The sequence below is a fragment of the Benincasa hispida genome, chromosome 3, assembly GCF_009727055.1.
Source record: "Benincasa hispida cultivar B227 chromosome 3, ASM972705v1, whole genome shotgun sequence".
Classification (NCBI taxonomy): Eukaryota; Viridiplantae; Streptophyta; class Magnoliopsida; order Cucurbitales; family Cucurbitaceae; genus Benincasa; species Benincasa hispida.
In genome coordinates, this window is record NC_052351.1 from 52522522 (window position 1) to 52541121 (window position 18600).

At 30.0% G+C, this 18600-nt stretch overlaps 1 protein-coding gene across 1 annotated transcript; it reads right to left on the bottom strand.

Moving 5' to 3' along the window:
* Positions 1-344: 344 nt before the first annotated feature.
* On the bottom strand, positions 345-6741 carry LOC120073710 (cationic amino acid transporter 3, mitochondrial-like). Its single transcript, XM_039026511.1, has 14 exons — positions 6171-6741; positions 5646-5847; positions 5206-5290; positions 4908-5048; positions 4705-4823; positions 4513-4609; positions 3937-4109; positions 3730-3796; positions 3239-3397; positions 2484-2751; positions 1997-2105; positions 1577-1689; positions 1007-1082; positions 345-828 (listed from the first exon to the last, which is right to left on the bottom strand). Exons 1-14 carry the CDS (start codon positions 6346-6348, stop codon positions 672-674), a joined length of 1944 nt encoding a protein of 647 aa, XP_038882439.1. The 5' UTR covers positions 6349-6741; the 3' UTR covers positions 345-671.
* Positions 6742-18600: the final 11859 nt, after the last annotated feature.

The window sequence follows — 18600 nt, forward strand, 5'->3', positions numbered from 1 at the left end:
TTAAAAGTATCGATCTCTTCCTTGTTACACTTCTTTCGGTTTAAAAGTATCGATCTCTTCCAAAGGTAAAATTAGTTTTTTTTCAGAGTTGTAGGTGTTTAAATTTAGTTATTCAATCTTCTATTTCTTTTCTTTCTTTTTTTTTTTTTTTTTTTTGAAAATACGAGAGGTATGAGATAGGAGAATCAAACATCAAACCTAAAGATTATAATAATTTATGTCAATCGAGCTATGTTCACGATGTTAATTACTCTTCTAATTGGCTCTTTTTATCTATTATATCCCCTTCAAATTAGTTCTCCTTTCATACTCTTATCTACTTTTGTTATATCCAACATTCTCACTCATCTAAACATGTACATATACCAGAGAGTGATATGTATATAGTAGAATAAGGAACAATGAAATATGCTTCATATTTACATTATTTGCTTTGAACCTCTTCCCAACAAGGAAAAGAAGCTGAGCAAATTCTATAACCAACCCTATAATACAAGGAGACAGATTAGTCTCCATGGATAAAAATACAATATGCTAAGCGAATAATCAACAATGTTTGAAACCTTCGTATGGCAAAGTTTGTCTTCAATCAGATCCCTCATAATATGGGACTTCATTTCATGATGGCATCAACAAACTTTTGCCTTCTACTCTTTGTACAAACCTCATGATCAAGCCAGGACCTCCCTCGAGTAATTGTTTATTTTCTCGGCATGTTCGGCTGACACATAGACTGCATCTCGTAGAGTGCTGTGGGTTCGACCATAGACTGCGTAAACGATCACTCCGATCACTAGCCATACCGACACTCGAGCCCATGTACCAACTCTGAACGGTTTAAGAAATGGATCATCATTCAGAAACAAGGAAAATAAATATGGTTTAAAATAGTGTTTTGGTTAATGTTAGGTAATACCATTCAGTATCAAGAAAGGAATGAAAGAAACCTCAAAAAGTATGCTATGGATATTAGAAGACATATGAGCTAGGATGAAACGTTTGTTACCCGAGATTGATGAGTAAGTAGGTGTTGATGAGAATACACACAATTGGTAGCAGAGGAACAAATGGACAGGTGAAACCTGAGAAAAGAGAGAAAGAAAATGCAATAGATCAGTATCTTCATACATTAACCAAGAATATATTGTTCATCTATAGACGTAACTCTCGGGTTATGTTAGATGCCCGTGCCCAAAAAAGAATGAGCGCTAGGAGGGAGGGAGGGGGTTCGACTTGGCAATCAGTAGAAGAAACATAAGTTCATGACCAGAAGAATATGCAGGCATTGTGCTACCTTTCCTTGGACTTTAAGGTGCTAGAATCCAAGAACTAGTTAACCAATGTATGGAAAAGGTGAGTTCGGTTAACAGCAGTGGCAACCTAGTTAAGCAATTATCTTAAGGATATGTAGTCCAAAGAGGATGTTTTTTGCTAGTTAGTTCCCAAAACTCGCATATGAAGTTAATACCAACTTGCAATGTGATGTGTGATACTAACCCGAGCACTATTCGGCTAAGAAAAAGTAAAACGCTAAATGCTTAAATAGGATGCAAGAGAAAAGGAGTGCTGTTCTCACCTCCTGTGTGTCCAAAGCTGTGCCTTGCATCATCTTGGTCTATGCAGGACAGTACAATCAAAGCAGATAAAAGAAGCATAACGCCGATTCCGCTAACTGAATATCGCACATAGCTGGTGGAAACATCAAACACATTGAGCAAAAATAATTACAAGAGGAACAATTACACTAAAAAAAGCATGTCAAGAACTTGAATCTTAACAGCCTCCTTATTTTTTAGAGGACTCGTTGCTCTTCCTTTCCCCAAGGGTTTCAAAATCTTTCAGCAGGAAAATTGCCTTGCTGATTTGTTTTGTTGGATTGAGAGATTAAGATTTTTATTGGTGCTCCCTTTATGAAATTGAATTTTTATGATTAACCATAATAAATTTCCGGATGCAACAAACAGAATCTAGAATATAAGTCGTAATTACAACCAACCTTGGAAGCCTCAAATTTGTAGCTGCGTACGTAAGGAGTAGTGCCCCGACGCATGTTAACAAGATGGTCCATCCAGCAATTTTTCGTCGATTCTTCTCATTTAGAGTGTCTGCAATTAAACATAAGAGAAAATAAGAAGATTTGAAAAAAGCTTGTGTGAGTAAAAACATGGATAGTAACCCTACATTCTTCAACAGATGTTTAATAAAAGCAAAGAACCATATTTTAGTGCAATATTCTTTTGTAGGCTAAAGACATTAAACCAAAACAAAAGAAAGCGGGCTTGTTTTTAAGGGATTGCTTAAATGAAAGACATTCAAGTTATACAGTCCTCCCCATTTTCCTTAAAGGGAAAGATCTATGAGAAAAATGTTTCAAAATTACGAGCATTGAGCCTAGGCGCAACAAGGTGCTTATGATACTGGCACCAGTGAACAACTTCATTGTAACAGGCCAGACATAAAGTAAGAGCAACCATGAAACTTACAGCCACGTCGAGCTAGATAGCTGCTGATTATGGGGATGTCAACTGATGAATCCACTTTCTCAAGCAAGGGTCTAGCACTGTCCTTAATAGAACCGATTTCGGCATCTTTTCCATCAACATCATATGCACTTGTATGAATTGGTAGGGACAGTGGATCAAATGACTCATGAAGAGACGACGGCAACGGCACCTCATTGGGTGGAATATATCTGAGAATCAACACGGATACAGCCACTGTGGTAAATGCTAGAAGGGTACCAACACTGACCTGCACAGAGTGAACCTTGTTCAACCAACTCTCCCACATAATCAAAACTATAACTAAAATCAACGGCTCAAGTAGTTTTATTCTTTCACAATCCAAAGCAATTTAGAAATTCAAAGAACTAGGAAGATTCCATTTCGGTATTGAGACTTTGACTTCCATTGCATGACACGTGTTCTTCATCTTAATAACTAGACTGTGAAATGGAAATGGCATAAATGAGAATAAGAACGTCAAAATGTACATCGCTCATGAGCATACACATCAAGATGCAAACATTAACAGACAAAGATGATGGAAAGAGCAGAACGCTGTCAAATTTAGTGAGACAACTTAGGGAGCTGAAATTTTCAGATTGTATTTGTATGATTCTTTTTGGTTATGAACATTTTTGTGTCTATTTAACATAGATAAGGTTTGAAACAAAACATCTTCAAGCTTTATTATCAATTTTATACAATGCAAGAAAAATTAGATCGAGACACCTTACCATCCCTGCTAACTCTGAAACATCCATGAAAAAGGCCAAGCTTGCAGCCCCAACACCACTTGCTATGGTGCTCTTGACAGGAACTTGAGTTTTTTTATTGACATCAGAGAAGAAAGAAGGCAGCAACCCATCTCTCGCCATTGCCATCAAGATTCGTGGCTGGAAAGTGAAGCACATGGGTCAAAAATAGAGTTCATGTACAAGAAGATGCAAGATGTTAGAAGGAAAAGAAGTGATAAGAAATGTGTTCTCTTTTTCTACATAAGAAAAGAAGGATTCATAAACCATATTCTACAATGAGCAATGATCCCAGAAATTGAAAGGCAAATAACAGTTCCAACATTCAAAATATATTTTCTATTTTTCATGATTAGGGGGTCCTATTCCTTGTATTATCATCACTAAGCGTATAAGGTCATATATTTGAATAATCAGGCTTTTTTGGTGAAAGAACAATGTTAAGAGACACCTCAAAGACTTCATAAAAATACCTGAGGTAAAATAGAACCCAGCAAAGTTGAGCACAGTGCAGTAACAGCTCCAGCACTCACCACATAACTGGAGCATAAAAATTACATCAGCAGCTGAGACAATCCACCCAATTTACCCCAAAGACTATTGATAACACAAAACTAGTGGCATCATGTTTTCGTAACTCAAAATTTAAAGCAATTTACAGCATACAAGTACACACTTACGCAGCCCATTGCATGCCGTGCTCAGCAAATGCAGACGAGATGGGGGTATCAGGATCCATCTCATAATAAGGCACCAGACCAACAATGACAATTGAGACCATCATATATAGTGCACAGCAAAGAGATAATGAAGATGCTATCCCCAGTGGCAAATCTCGTTGAGGATTTTTCACCTATTGAAAAATACTCATAGTAAGTTAATACTTCTGCAGATTTTCCAAGCCAAAAGGACTACAAACCATTTACAAATTAGAATCTATGTTGCATATTTGTTGATAAAGATTAATGTATGCTTGAATGAAACTAGTTGTTTGAATATGAAATGAACATAAATCTTTTCCATGTTCAATTCCAAATATGTTGGTTTAAACATCAAATTTATTTTATTTTCATTTTATTTTTTTGGGGCTGTGCAATAAAGGAGTAAATAAAGAGGGAAACAAGAACAGCAAAGAACTTGTTCATAAGGAGATCTACTACTGACTTTAGGAAACAGTCAGGAAGTTTGCATTTCTTAAAACTACCTATACGTTTTAAGAAGTTTTTGCAATAACAGATGCTGGCATAAAATTTCACCTCTTCGGCAGTACTCGCAACAGCATCAAAACCAATATATGCGAAGAAGACCGTAGCAGAGCCAGCAAGCATCCCATCTACTCCATAGGGAAAATACCTGTTATATTGCAGAGTTGACATTTATAAATGTACATCAGAAATGGCAGAAATAATTTATAGAGGTGCATATCACAGAGTGAAATTTTGGAGTACCCTGTAGGAAGTTCATATCCAACCCATCCCGTCTTGAAACCGATATAAGAGCCAGCTATAATTACAAATATCATTGCACATATATTTGCTCCCGTCACAACGGCTTGTGCTGCAATACTCTGCAAGAAAATTACATAAATTAATAACAAAAGGAATTAACATAAGTGTCTTCGAAATTATTCTTCCACAAATTAGTAGTATACCTCCTTGATTCCCATACACAAAAGAGCAGTGACAATCAAAACTAAGATTGCTGCACATGGATCAACAACAATACCGAGTCCGGGAAGAGTTTGCCGAGCTAGAAAGGAAGGCAAATGATCATTGCCACCAAACAATAAGGCCTGAAAAGATGCAAAGATAACATAAGAACTACTAAGGTGTCAGACTTCAAAAGTTTTCTCTAAATCATGCACTATAACATGGTGTAACCAAAACAACCAGAGTTCATTCCAATTCTATTAAATAATCGTGTTAAAAGTTTAATGGAATTCACAATACCAAATTTGGGGATATTCCACGTGCAACAGTTGAGCCACCAAGTGTATATTCCAGTATCAAAGCCCAACCAATCAACCAAGCAACACTGAAAGAATAGCAATGGAAAATCACCAACCAGTAGGTGAATTATTATGTGAAGATGAACTACATAATCATATGCTAAAAGAAATACTGAACTACATCAACAGGTACCAATCTCATTGCAAACAAGTTTTCTGGATGGGAAAATGAAGTTCAAAACCAGCTATTTCCCATCCTTGTCAAGAAAATCAAACAAACAATTCGCCAAAAAAATGAAAACCAAAATGATTACCGTTTCCTTTGCGATACATAATACTTTTTCTGCTTTAAGGTCCCAATCAAGCAGTAAACTTACCATCCAGAAAGATAACTTAAAAACTAAACATCATAAACCTTAAAGTAAAGTCAAACAAAATTACCCTTCTCCAACACATATGTATGAGTAATGATAAGCACTTCCAGCAGATGGGCAACGACTTGCAAGCTCCGCATAGCAAAATGCAGAAAGCGCTGCAGCAATTCCAGCAATCAGGAAGGAGATAGCAAGAGCTGGTCCTGAATGCTCTCTGGCAACAGTTCCAACAAGAATATACACTCCAGCTCCAATAGTAGCACCAACTCCTACACAAGATTCAAAAAAAGGAGGCAAATATACTTTAGATCTGCATATGAACAGTTCGACTGCCAAAAGACCAATATTGATTAGAAACTATCTTGTCCTTCAACTTCATCGAGATAACTAACAGTATAAGAAACAAATCCCAAAAACTAGTACTAACAAGTTGCTGAGATTACCTACAAGGCAAGAGCAGAGCATCAAAACAGCTTTAAGAAAATTAAACACTCGGTCTCAATAAAGACTTCTAGGATTTGAAGGACATGGCTTCTAAATCAAAACAAATTGATAAAAAAGAAAAACAACCACGAAATTACAACACGAGTACCTATTGAAATAAGGTGAGGAATCGATAACTCTCTGGCTAACTGATGATGCCCTGAGGATGAAGATGATGACGAATCGGCAGAATCAACCTGTTTCCTCCTTATCAATGCTTTGAAACCAACTCTCGAACTCCGTCCACCCCTTCCACTCTCCTCTCCAGAAGAAACCAAGAAACCCATCAAGAAGATACCCTGTTTTATCTCTTTTCCCCCTTTTTCTTCTTGTTCTTCTTCAACACAAACCTAAGATTCCAACAATTATCCACGAAAATGGTGAAGCTAGAGCCAATAATTCAATAAACCCAGATGGCTAAATCTACCCGCATTCCCAAATCAGGGAAAAATGAAAACCCAAGAAGAAATTTTGGGAGTGATTCTTCTTGGGATTAAAATGGGGAGCGGGCAGATTCCCAGAAAAACGTTTCCCTTCTCTTCTCTTGTATATTGGGTATCCAAAATTGAAGAAGAAAGATGGGAAATATAAGAAACAATCAAAGAGGGAGGACCCCTTTTCCTTTCTGCTGTGGCTGCGGCTCGAAGGAAATGGATTCAATTGAATTGAATTTGAATCATATATAATAAGAAGAACACAAAAATTGAAATAAAGAATGTTGCGTGTGGAGGCCCTCACTCCAATGATGCCGATCCATTGGCAGATCTGCTACCCGCTGCCCGCGGGTAGTTGGGGCAGACATTGTTGATGAGGGAATCCAACAAGCTTCCTCCCAAGAATGGCGGGTCGGCTGCCTGTAGCTTTTTCTCCCTTTTTCTCCTCAGTTAACCTATGATTGGAAAAATTATCATAATTATTGAATTTAGAAGAGTACACAAATTAATCGAAATCATATAAAGATGTTGAAAATTTGAAAATATGATTAAGAATGAATAGTTAGTTATTATCTGTATTAATAAGGTGCATCTTTCTTGTTAGTGGTTCAATCATAAGAACTCCAAAAACGTGTTAATGACATATTGAGAATTTTCTTAGGAAGTGTTAGTTTGTGGGGATAGTCTTCACTCTTAGAATTAATCGTTCAAGATAAATAAGGATGAGGTAGCTAGATCGTAAGGATATAGAAAAATGACCGGATGATCAAGTACCGAATCCTTATTCAAATATTGGGTTTGGAGCATTACAATTATAAATTGTCTTATCGTTTACTTAAACTCATGTTGACAGTACTTTTTAAAATTATGTTTTTAAGTTTATAACTCAAAAAATTATTTGATAGCTAAAGTAAGGATGAGTCCAATTATCATAAAATTATACTTTTAACGTTTCATAAATTTCTGAATTCTTATTTTTTATTTTGATAGATGTTTGATAGGTTCACGTGAATAGAAATGTGAAGTGGCAACAAGTATGTGACTTAAAAAATTCTTATTCTTATTAATGTTAAGGAATCAAACTTATAACTAATATAAAAGTATTGTTTAAGAAAAGAAGTTAGGAAAGTTAATCATTTGTGTAAATCATAACTACTTATTTTATATATGATTTGCATTTTTATTCAAAATTCTTATAAATAGAAAAATCTAAAAAATATTTAGATTTTATAGCAAAAAGTCTAAAAGTGTATTGTATTTTTAAAATATTTTTTTATATTTAAAAGGGCCTCTAATTTAAATGTATTGATTTCACTAGAATTATATAACTGTTTAATTACTTTGAAGATATATATCGTTGATCGAGAATTAGATATTTGAATCTCTACTTCATATGTTGGATATATGGTGTTTCAGTGTACCATTTAAAAATATAATGGGTAAACAAGTGTGATTGATTAAATGGAAGATGTAACTTGTAATCATTGGATTTTGTCGTGTAACTTGTAGTCATTGAATTATCTCACTCAAACGATGAAAGTTTTAAAAACAATATTCAGTGTAGATTCAACATTCAACAACTATGTTGTTTCCTACAATCTGATAAGGTCATTCTTACTTGTCACCCCAAACTCGGTGCTACAAAATAAAAACTCTTTTATCGTATACACATTTTTAATAATGAATTCAATTAGGAAAAATATCATTTTTGACTTTGAACTTGTCACGTTGTATCCATTTGGACCATAAACTTTCAATTTGATTAATTTTCCTAAACATAAGTCTTGCAATTTAACCTCAAACTTATAAAAAAGTTAAAAAAAAAGTGTTGCAATGTCAATATTGATATGATAAATTCTCACTCCAAGTATTGTTAAAAAAAGTTCACTCTTTTATGTTTAATGAATTATAAAACATATACATATACGATCTGAAATTGATAAATTGACTAAAAACGCTTTAAAAAAAAATATTAAAAGCTAAACTTTGAGAATATTATTCCATAATTAATCGGTGCACTAGCCAAACTAGTTTTTGTACATATCTTTATCTTGTTGAAATTAATGAGTTTAGCGTAAATTGAACCGAAGTTAAAATTACAACATAAATGTAGGGTTAAAATTCATGAAATTAATATTTTATGAATCAAATTGATATAATATGATAAGTTCATTTAATTAGTATGATTAATTTATTAATAGTTCAATATCGGAGTAATGACTATTCTAAAATTATAGTAACTATATTTTGCTAAAGTAAATACTATTTTGTAGTCCCCAATTAGCTACGGTCTATACTATTTCAAAACTCTCATTTGCTATTATTTGTAAATATTTTCAGTAGTTTTGTCATTTAAAATAATTTCTTTATAAATATTGAGCAATCAAATTTATACAAGTGTTAAAATTTAACCTTGTAACTTACATAATGGTAGAAATTGTTACAATTACATAAGCCTGAGAGTTTAATTTTTATCATATGGGGATCCAATTTCTACAACTATTATAAATTCAAGAGTCTAGTTTTAACATTTATACAAGTTTGAGAGCCAATTTTTATAATCGAAAATCCGAGGGTATAATTGTAACCATCACGATACTTAAAGATAGTTTTTGTAATTTTTCTTTTTAATTTAAAAAGATAATTTCTCATTTTTAAGGTTTTTGTATTCTTTTAGATCGAGAATATATATATATATATGTGTGTGTGTTTACTAATTTAAAAGAAAAAAAAAACATGTTAGAATCTCTTAAAAGAGTTTACATATCACTCTCTATTCTTTTATTTTCTTTAAAGATATTTTGGGAATAAATTTAATATGGCCTTAAGGTATCATTGGTAATATTTTTAATTTCTTTCCAAAGATCTTCACATGATTCTCAAATATATTCCTATTAAACATCCTTATATTTTTATTTTTATTTTTATTTTTTTGTCTCTTAACATATTATGATTTGAATTGATGGATCTAACTAGGCAAAATTTAATCAGAGGTGGGACCCATGGACAAATCCTTCCATTTGATTGGAGGATGCCAAACTCCAATCTTGATGCAAGTGAAGCCCTAGAAGAATGGATGGCTGTGATTGAAATATATCAGTGTTTTGGAAGTCCACATGTGATCAAGATCAAGTGGCTCTCCTTCAAGTTGAAAAAATAATTGAACCAAAATTTGGTTTTTTCCCTCAAACCAAATAAAATAAAATGATTGGAATTTTAAAAATATTGGAAAAATATATCAAGAAAAAGAAAGAACAGGGTTACCCTTTTTTTTTTGGGACAAAAAGCATGGTTACTTTGACAGTTCAGTCTATTATGTAGGACCTTTCCTCTAAAAAAATAAATAATAAACAATTTTTTAATATCATATTGGTAAATTTTGTTTTTAAATTTGGTTTCATTCAAGTAGTTAAAAATTTAAAAACAGTTTTAGTATATCTAGATTTTATATTTTAAATTTTAAATTAAAAAATTACATTAATAATTAAACTTTTTATAGATAAGCTATTTCATGAATCCTTGGTATAAGTTTATTTCATTTTTGTTAAAAATAAAACATATATAACATAAATTGTAGGGTAAATATTAATTTAGATCTTTCTAAACAACTTTTCTTATAAAATCATATCATAGATGGTTAAGATTTGTAACAGGTTTAGGCTAAAGATTGCAACATACTTGTAAGTTTAAGATGTAATTTGATGAAACTAAAAGTTTAGAATTAAAATTGATATGTCACCTGGTTTAGGATAATTATTGTGTTGGTTTTTTTGACACTTAATGCCAAATTAATTAATTTTAATTTAATTAATTAATATTTTGATTTAACAAACTTGTTTTTATTTATTAATAATTTTGGTATTTTGAAGTATCCATTGCATAAAGCTCGGAACAATGGTTCTAATACAATTTGAATCACGCAAATCAGACATTAAACGAAGAAGATACTGCCGAAACAAACTTAATGAAAAAATGACAAAATCTTTCCCATCAAAGTGACCGATTGAAATGTATCCATTGGAGTAATGGAGAAATAATAGGGTGGACTTTTGATTTTTGGATTGGTTTTAAAAGAAAAATAAATTTAATATATTATTTACTAATTTTGCACGGACATTTGCTTTTTGTTGAGTTTGAAAAGAAATTATTTTAAAAGATTATATTGTTATAATATTTTGTGTTTGTGTCTTATAGCTAGTTGAGTTTAAATGTCTACCATTCAATTTTTTTTACCAACATCCAATTGCCCAAATTAAATTTGGATTTCACCATATTCCTTCTCTATTTAAACACATCTTCTTCTCCGAATTAATACAACAATTTTACACTTCCTCCATAACTCAAAGCCACCATTGTTATTCTCTTTATGCTTTAATTTTCTTTTTTTCATCTAATTCTTGAGAGAAATATCTTGTGTTGTGAGCTAAAATTTGTAAACCCACTCTTATTAGAGAGTTTGTCCAGTGTGTTCATTATTTTTTCAAACTATTGTAAGTGTTACTTTTGATCCCAGAAAAATAACGTTGTAATGGTTTGATTCTCAACCGTGGAGAAGATCGGGTTTATTCTTGCTCTCGGAATTTATTGTTTGAATTATTTATTACCTAAAATTGTATTCATTTGCTTAATTAGGCTCGCATTAATAAAAAGTTTTAATTAGTTTTAATAAATCCTATTCACCCATTAGGGTTATCATACCAATCCTACATATTGATATTTTTTTTTCATTTTTTTCTCTTATTTCTAGTTGATTTTAATATTATATCACAAATAAAATTGATGAGGATTGAAAAAAAAAAAAAGACGACCCATATGACATGAAAGAAGGGGATCATTTAAATATACAACTAGAAATATTGATGCCTAACTACTCAGAGGCCGTTTGGTTTAAGATTTTATAGCTGCCCTGGAATTAAAGATGTCTGCAAACAATAAGCCTGATATTAAGATTGCTAGAAATTAAGGATGGTTGTGTTTAGTTATGCATGTGAATATTATTAGGATTTTGTGGAATGACTGTGTTTAGTTGTGCATGAGAATGTTATCAGGATGTTTATCTCTTACCCATTCCTACCATTATTCTCATCCCAATTCCCTCAATCCAAATACCACCTTAAATTATGTTTATGTTTGTTTTAGGTAATTTACTCTTTTTTATACTGTTTCTTGTTCTTGATGGATATATATAATTAGATTTGTTGAAAGAAAATTCTTATAAATAGAAAAATTTCATAAATATTTATACTTTAAAGAAAAATGTTTAAAAAGTGTTTGTACTTTTGGAACTTTTGTAATAAAGGATAAATATTTTTAAATATTTTTTTATATTTAAAAAGAGGAATTAAGATTATTAGATTAGTTATTTTCATTGTATATTCTTAATTTGGTGAGTTATCATAAACTAATTTTTATAACTTATCCTATAATATTTAGTAGAACAAAAGTCGGGTGAGATAACGTGCTTGAATAACTTTTCTTTCCTGGTTCATTTTTGTGCACCATTTTTCCCTTTTATTTGGTTAGCTTTAAATGGGCTTCCCTTTATAATATTAGAAGTCAAACTAATTCCAATTTACTATATATATATATAATCGAGCCTAGGTAGCAAGATAAATAAATTTTTTTTTTTTTTTTTGACAACAATAAGATAAATAGTTAACAAAGAGAAAAAAAAAATCATCTAATGAACGTATTCGCCCTCAACCTAAAAGATATAAGTTGAAATCCCTCCTACCGATCTAATGTTAAACTAAAAAAAAAAATTTATTTAAAAGGAAAGTCGATTGATTAATGGGTAAGCTAGTGGCTAGCTCAACGATAATTGACAAAGTCTTTCAGCCTAGAGGTTGAAGGTTCAGTCTTCCCTCTGATAGTTATTGCACAAAAAAAAAATGATAATCGAATAATACATTTATATAGAGATTTTTTTTAATACTAATACATCATGTAAAGATTCTTTAAACTAATTTACTATTTTTTGTGCATATCACATTATATAATCTTGTTGTTGTCAATAATAATGATAATAATAATCTTACCTCTAACAAAACCCTTTTTTTTTCTTAATTTATATTATCTTGTATGCATATAACATGTTGAAATTATTGTATATAATTTTGTCCTATGATAATTCAATGGTTAATTCTTAGTTTAACCCAACTCATTTTTCTAGATATAGTCTCAATTAGAAAAGAAACTATAATCTAATGAAAAATATATATTTTTTCCAGCATAATGAATGTGTAGGTGAAACATCTCACTTTAAAAGAAAAATAAATCAAAATTGTGCTTATTGTTTGCCATTAAAAATGAAATTAAATGGGGAGAGTTCTAAATGGAAATGCAATGAAGAGAGATCATTTGGATACAATAAATAAATAAATAAATATATATATATATATATAATCTTAAAGTATAGTGTATTTGTAATCCTTAAATTTTCGGTTATAAAAATTGAGCATCAAAACTTATACAACTATAAAATTAGATATTCAAATTTATATTAATTGTAAAAATTAGATCCAAATAATAAAAATTGAACATAATTTCTACAATTATGTAAATATGACAGTCTAATTTTAACACTTATATAAATTTGAGGATTCGATTTTCATAATTGAAAGTTTAAGAATATAATCATAACTATTGTCCTACTATGAAAGTGATTTTTGTAATTTGTCAAAAAAAAATAAATATATAATCTTTAATCATAAGAATGAAATGAAAATGAGATACATCATAGAACATTCGATATTATATTATATGTTTTGGAATGTAACGTAGATTCAATAAAAATAAAACATGACTCAATAATGTAATGTAGGTGTGGAAAAAAGGCAGTGGGAAAGTTGGTCCAATTGTATAAAAAAGAAACTATATAATAAATTTTTTTATGTTATATGATTATTTATGGACCACTATTTACAAGGTAAGAAAAAGTTATGATAGGGACAAACATTACATTAATAATTTAATACAACACATGGCCCACATTTGTACACAAAAAATAATTTAAAACAATGTTACAAAAAAAATTACAATATGGACAAAACATTGTATTAATAATACATGGCCCACACTATCAATTTTCACTTATTAATATATTGCTATCATTTAAATGAGACTTAAAGACAGATTCAGGGAACTTGAAGTTTTGGGTGTCTCAAATTATTAATAGCTCCCTTGAAAAATGCACCTTATCTTTTCAATTTTATTGTTTTTTTAATTTTCTAATTTAAAATTATTATCTTAGTACATTTAGTAATTGAATTCCAAGCTCAAGAATACTATAAATGGTAAAAACAAAGGAAAATAAGAAGAAATAACACATTTAAGTTTTTTTTTTTTTTTTTTAAATTCGTAAGAATAATTTTTCTCGATCTATTTCGAATGAGATCGATCATAGATATTTAGTTAAAAAATCACGGATTTTTTTAATCTTGTCAGTACATCTAACCTAATTACACACTTAAATTTATTAATTCTTATATGTAACTTTTTTTTAAATCATGTACGAAATCTTATATTTTTTTTATTTTTTTTTTCTAAATTCGGTTACGTTTATTAATATACTAAATATTATATCCAATTACATAATTGTTCAAATCTCTTGTCGTTTTCACATTATATGAATTTCCTAAATATCGGTGTTAATCATGTTCGAAATCCACCATAAAAGTTCAAATATATGAATTTCGGTGTTAATTATGCTCGAGATTTCATCGAGAAAGTCCAAAAAATATATAATCTCGGTATTATATTATCAAGGATTAACACTTAGATCCACATAATCTTTTCAAATTATATGTGATCTCTCCAAATCTTATACCAACTCTTACATCTCCTCGAATTTTCTCTTGCAATATTTTCCAAAACTTATATAAAATCTTGCAAATCTTACCTCTAATTTTTATTTATACGAAGTTCTGAGTTGATTTCATGTTTATCTAAATAATTTACCAATTATCTTATCAAATTCTTCAAATTGTGTAACATTTGGTAGTGTGATGTTTTAATTTTGGAAAGATTGTACCGAGAAGGCTCAAAATAATTGATAAGTTAGAAAAAGTTGATTTTTAACTAAATTTTGGTTATCGATCTCGCCCTCGGATCGAGAAAAACTATTGTTATGAATTTTTAAAAAGCGTGCTAATTTTATAAGATGAAAACTTAAACGTGTTATTTCTGACAATTTACCATATGTTTATTATTTATTTATTTTTTTAAGCACAAGAAGTATGTGTTTATTATTAGGCTAACTAAACTATCCTTTTCTTCTCTATCTAAACTTTATTAAATTTTAATATCTAATACTCTCACATATTTAATTTTAGTTTTTATACTTTTAATAGATTAATTTTTATCGAAACTAACTAAATAATAATTATAACTTTCATACTATAAAACATATTATGCATATATTTTTTAAAATTTATGACAAAAATGCAAAGAGATAATTTAAAAGATTAAAAAATAAATCAACAATAAACTTGGAGACAAAATTTTAAATGTTAAAAGTACGGAGATGAAACTCCGTAAATTAAAATTAACCAAATTTTAAATTATAAAGATAAAATGATATTTTAACCTTATTATCATGATTGTCTAATAATTCATACTTCTATGATTCTTTAAGAAAGAAACAATTCTAAGTGATCTAAATACATGTAATTTTGCAAGATCTTGAATGTTGAAGATTTTTAGGAGGTATTTATACGAGTGATATACCATACATAATATACCTTAATTATTTGCTTAATTGTACGTAAATTTTAATTGTAAAAAAAATATATCACGACTTTTTTTTTATTAATTAACTCGTGGTCCAACTTTTAATCATGAAAGGGACTAAAATAAATCAAAATTATATACACCAAAATAGGAACACGAGTACACTATAAGAACCAAAAATATTTTAGTAATTTAAAATCTCAAGTTAAATATAGGGAAAAAGGACTTTTCCCCAATACTTTTCATTGAATCCCTAGATTGTAAAGTGTTACAATTTTAATCTTTAAATTATGAGCTTGATTTCAAGTCAGATCCTAGAATCTAAAATGTTTCAATTTTACTATTGAGATTTGAATTTTGTTTCAAATTGGTTTCTAGGTTTCATTATTTATACTTTTAACCTTGATTTTTTTTTTAATTAAATACTCACTTTCTGTCTTTAGGGAGTGTTTAGTAAATAGAGTCGAGTTGAGTTCAGCGTGTCATGCTTATTTACGGAGCTACATTATCTGTGAAGTTTACAAAAATGTGTTTGGAGTGAAGAGTGCAGAGTTGAGTTGGGTAAAGTGTATCTAGTGTAGGTTTTTGTAACCTACTATAAGAGAGAATTATTAAACTAATCATTTTAAATTTGTACTTAAAAACACTTTTACCGTATTTTGAGTATATGATCAATTGAGTTGGCAGTTAAGTTGGTCGTTGGAGGTGATCGACAAAATTGGTGGTTAGAGTTGTTGGCCATCGGAGTTAGCTGTTACAGTTTGGTCATTGGAGATGGTACTTACCAGAGGTAGTTGTTTGAGTATGTCACTGAAGCAAGGCAGCGATAATCGTTGAGGTGGTTATTACCAAGGTTGGTCACCAGTAGTAGCTGGTGGATAAAGTCATTGGAAACATTGGAGGGAAGTGGAATTGGGTTGAGTTGGTAACTTTTATCTACTTAACTAATAAGTTGGTGGCCCACACATTAGTAAGCCAAACATCCCTTTAATGTAAATTTCAATAAATTGATTTTTAAAAATTAAAAAATATATATAATTAACTAAGTTTCACTATTTTTCCATCACTATTGAAATTAATTTTAAAATTTCACTTCATAATTATTTTAAATTAATTAGTTGACATTGACACCAAAATAGAAAGTGAATGTTTATTAAAAAAAAATCGATATTAAAAATAAAAATCTTGAAACCAAAAGACCAATAATGAAACATGACTCAAAACTTAAGGATTAAAAGTGTAATAATTTAAAAAATAGAGACTAAACTGAAATCAAACTCAAAACTTGACTAAAAGTGTAGCATTTTAAAATCTATGACCAAATGGAAACTAAACCCAAAAGTTAAAAGGATAAAAAATATTTCTCTCTTAAATATATAATCCAGTCGTATTTGTGTTGTTTTTCAATTATTTTTTATATTTTCATTTTATTATTTCAATATATGTATGGATTTTTTTTTAGTTATTCTTACGTTTTTATTGATGGGTGAATTTAAAATTTTTTTTGTCCTTTTATGAGGTTATCTATCCTTTGTATATAGGTAATTTAAATATTATTTTGATTTTTATATTTTGATTCTGACTTGTTTTAATGGTTTATTTTGATCTATAAATTCTTAAACCGTTCATTTTTATTCGTGTATTTTTAAAATTGATCACCTTTTGATCGTTCATTTGTTTTATTTACTTTTCGAATCTAAATTTTAGCATTATACTTGGTTCACTAAATTCTCTAAGAATGTAGCTATAAATTTGTATTAAACACTTTTAATTGAAAAGAATAATTAATGTTATAATGATTGAAACAAAAGAAAAATATGTTACATTAGGATCTATGGGCAAAATCCTCCCACACCCAAATCAATGTATTAAAAATTGTGTGATTCATTCAGGTCTTAAATATTATTTTGATTCTTATTCTTTGAATATTGATTTATTTTAGTTTATGTATACATTTTTTTTTGTCATTTTGATTCATATACTTTAAAAAAATGTTTGCATCTTTTTTTAGTAAGCATATTTTTTTTACATTTTTTATAACAAAAAACTCAACTATCAAACAAATAAAAAATTTGTTTTGCCAAAATAAGTGTAACTCAATTGACATCCTGATAGTTATTAAGAGGTATGTGCTTCAAATTCAAATCTCTTAATATTTTAAAAAAAAGTCATAATTACGTTATTAATAATTAAAAGTAATCAAAATAAACCTAATAATGACATTTATTATCAATCGTCACAACTAATTTTTATGCCAATTTTTTTTTTCTTTTTGAGAAAATTGACCAAATTAGTATTTAGATTTTGACCTTCTAAATAATAGCATTTTTAATATATTTATTTTCTATAATACATGGTCACACTTGTCGGTTTGGTCGGTATAATACTAATCGATCTAGTCAAATAAAGTGGGTAGTCTCTAATTGACTAGATGGAAATGACAATTCTAATTATCAAATAGAAGATATAATGTTTTAAACACAATGAATAAATATATTTTAACAATTAATAAATATATTAAATACTTTTAAATTTTTAGGAATCTATATAACATGGATTTTATTATTATTATTATTTTTGGAGTAAGTGGAGGGATTTGAACGTAGTCCTTGGTGTCTCAACCCTACTATGAGAGAGTGGGTTGAGACTCTCACGAAGTGGGCAAGACAAGAAACAAGCATGATAACATCTAATAGGATGTCGTTCGTCAGGCCAAAGAAAGGGCGAAAGAAGTGAAGTGTCATGATGCGATGGAGGAGGATGATGCATCATACAACACACAAAGATGAGTGAGCAAATATGCTAGGTTGAACATCAAACAAGAAGACAAGCACCAGTGTCATTGGTCGTATCAGTGACAAGCTTAATGGGGGCTAGATGGGGTCCCGGGCCATGACCTTGGAAGTCGAGATTCTATCGTGAGTTTGGATGAGCGGCTATGAAGTTAGACGCATATTGAGGAAATATGCAAGCATGTCGAATTTTATGTCAATCGGAGTTCAAACGAGCGCTCTATGTTGGCGATGACCGTTCGCCATAATCCACATACATGGGTGACAAATAAGAACATGTTCATAATGTACTATAAGGGGAGGCATGATGTCATGTGAAGGAACTCTTATTCAAAAGTACTTACGAGCGAAAGCGGATCTTTCTAATTTACTGTGATAGAATTTCCACATATACATTCAAACATACTAATATGCATTCATAATGCTAAATTATTGACATGCTCAAAGGAACAATAAATAATAAATCGAGAGTTCATACCAGTTGAAGACTTATTCTTCACAGAAAATCTTGCTTTCGCTGAGACGATAAGCTATCACTCAAAGAAACCCAATCGTCTACCTTAAACAGTCTCCACACGAACAG

What these genes read in the sequence shown, in the direction of transcription:
- LOC120073710 (XM_039026511.1), bottom strand. Translation starts at nt 6,348, where the DNA reads ATGGGTTTCTTGGTTTCTTCTGGAGAGGAGAGTGGAAGGGGTGGACGG. An exon ending in CTATCTAGCTCGACGTGGCT is followed by an intron (nt 2,106 to 2,483) that starts GTAAGTTTCATG and finishes GTTTAATTGCAG; the next exon opens with ACACTCTAAATGAGAAGAAT. An exon ending in TACTTACTCATCAATCTCGG is followed by an intron (nt 829 to 1,006) that starts GTAACAAACGTT and finishes TAAACCGTTCAG; the next exon opens with AGTTGGTACATGGGCTCGAG.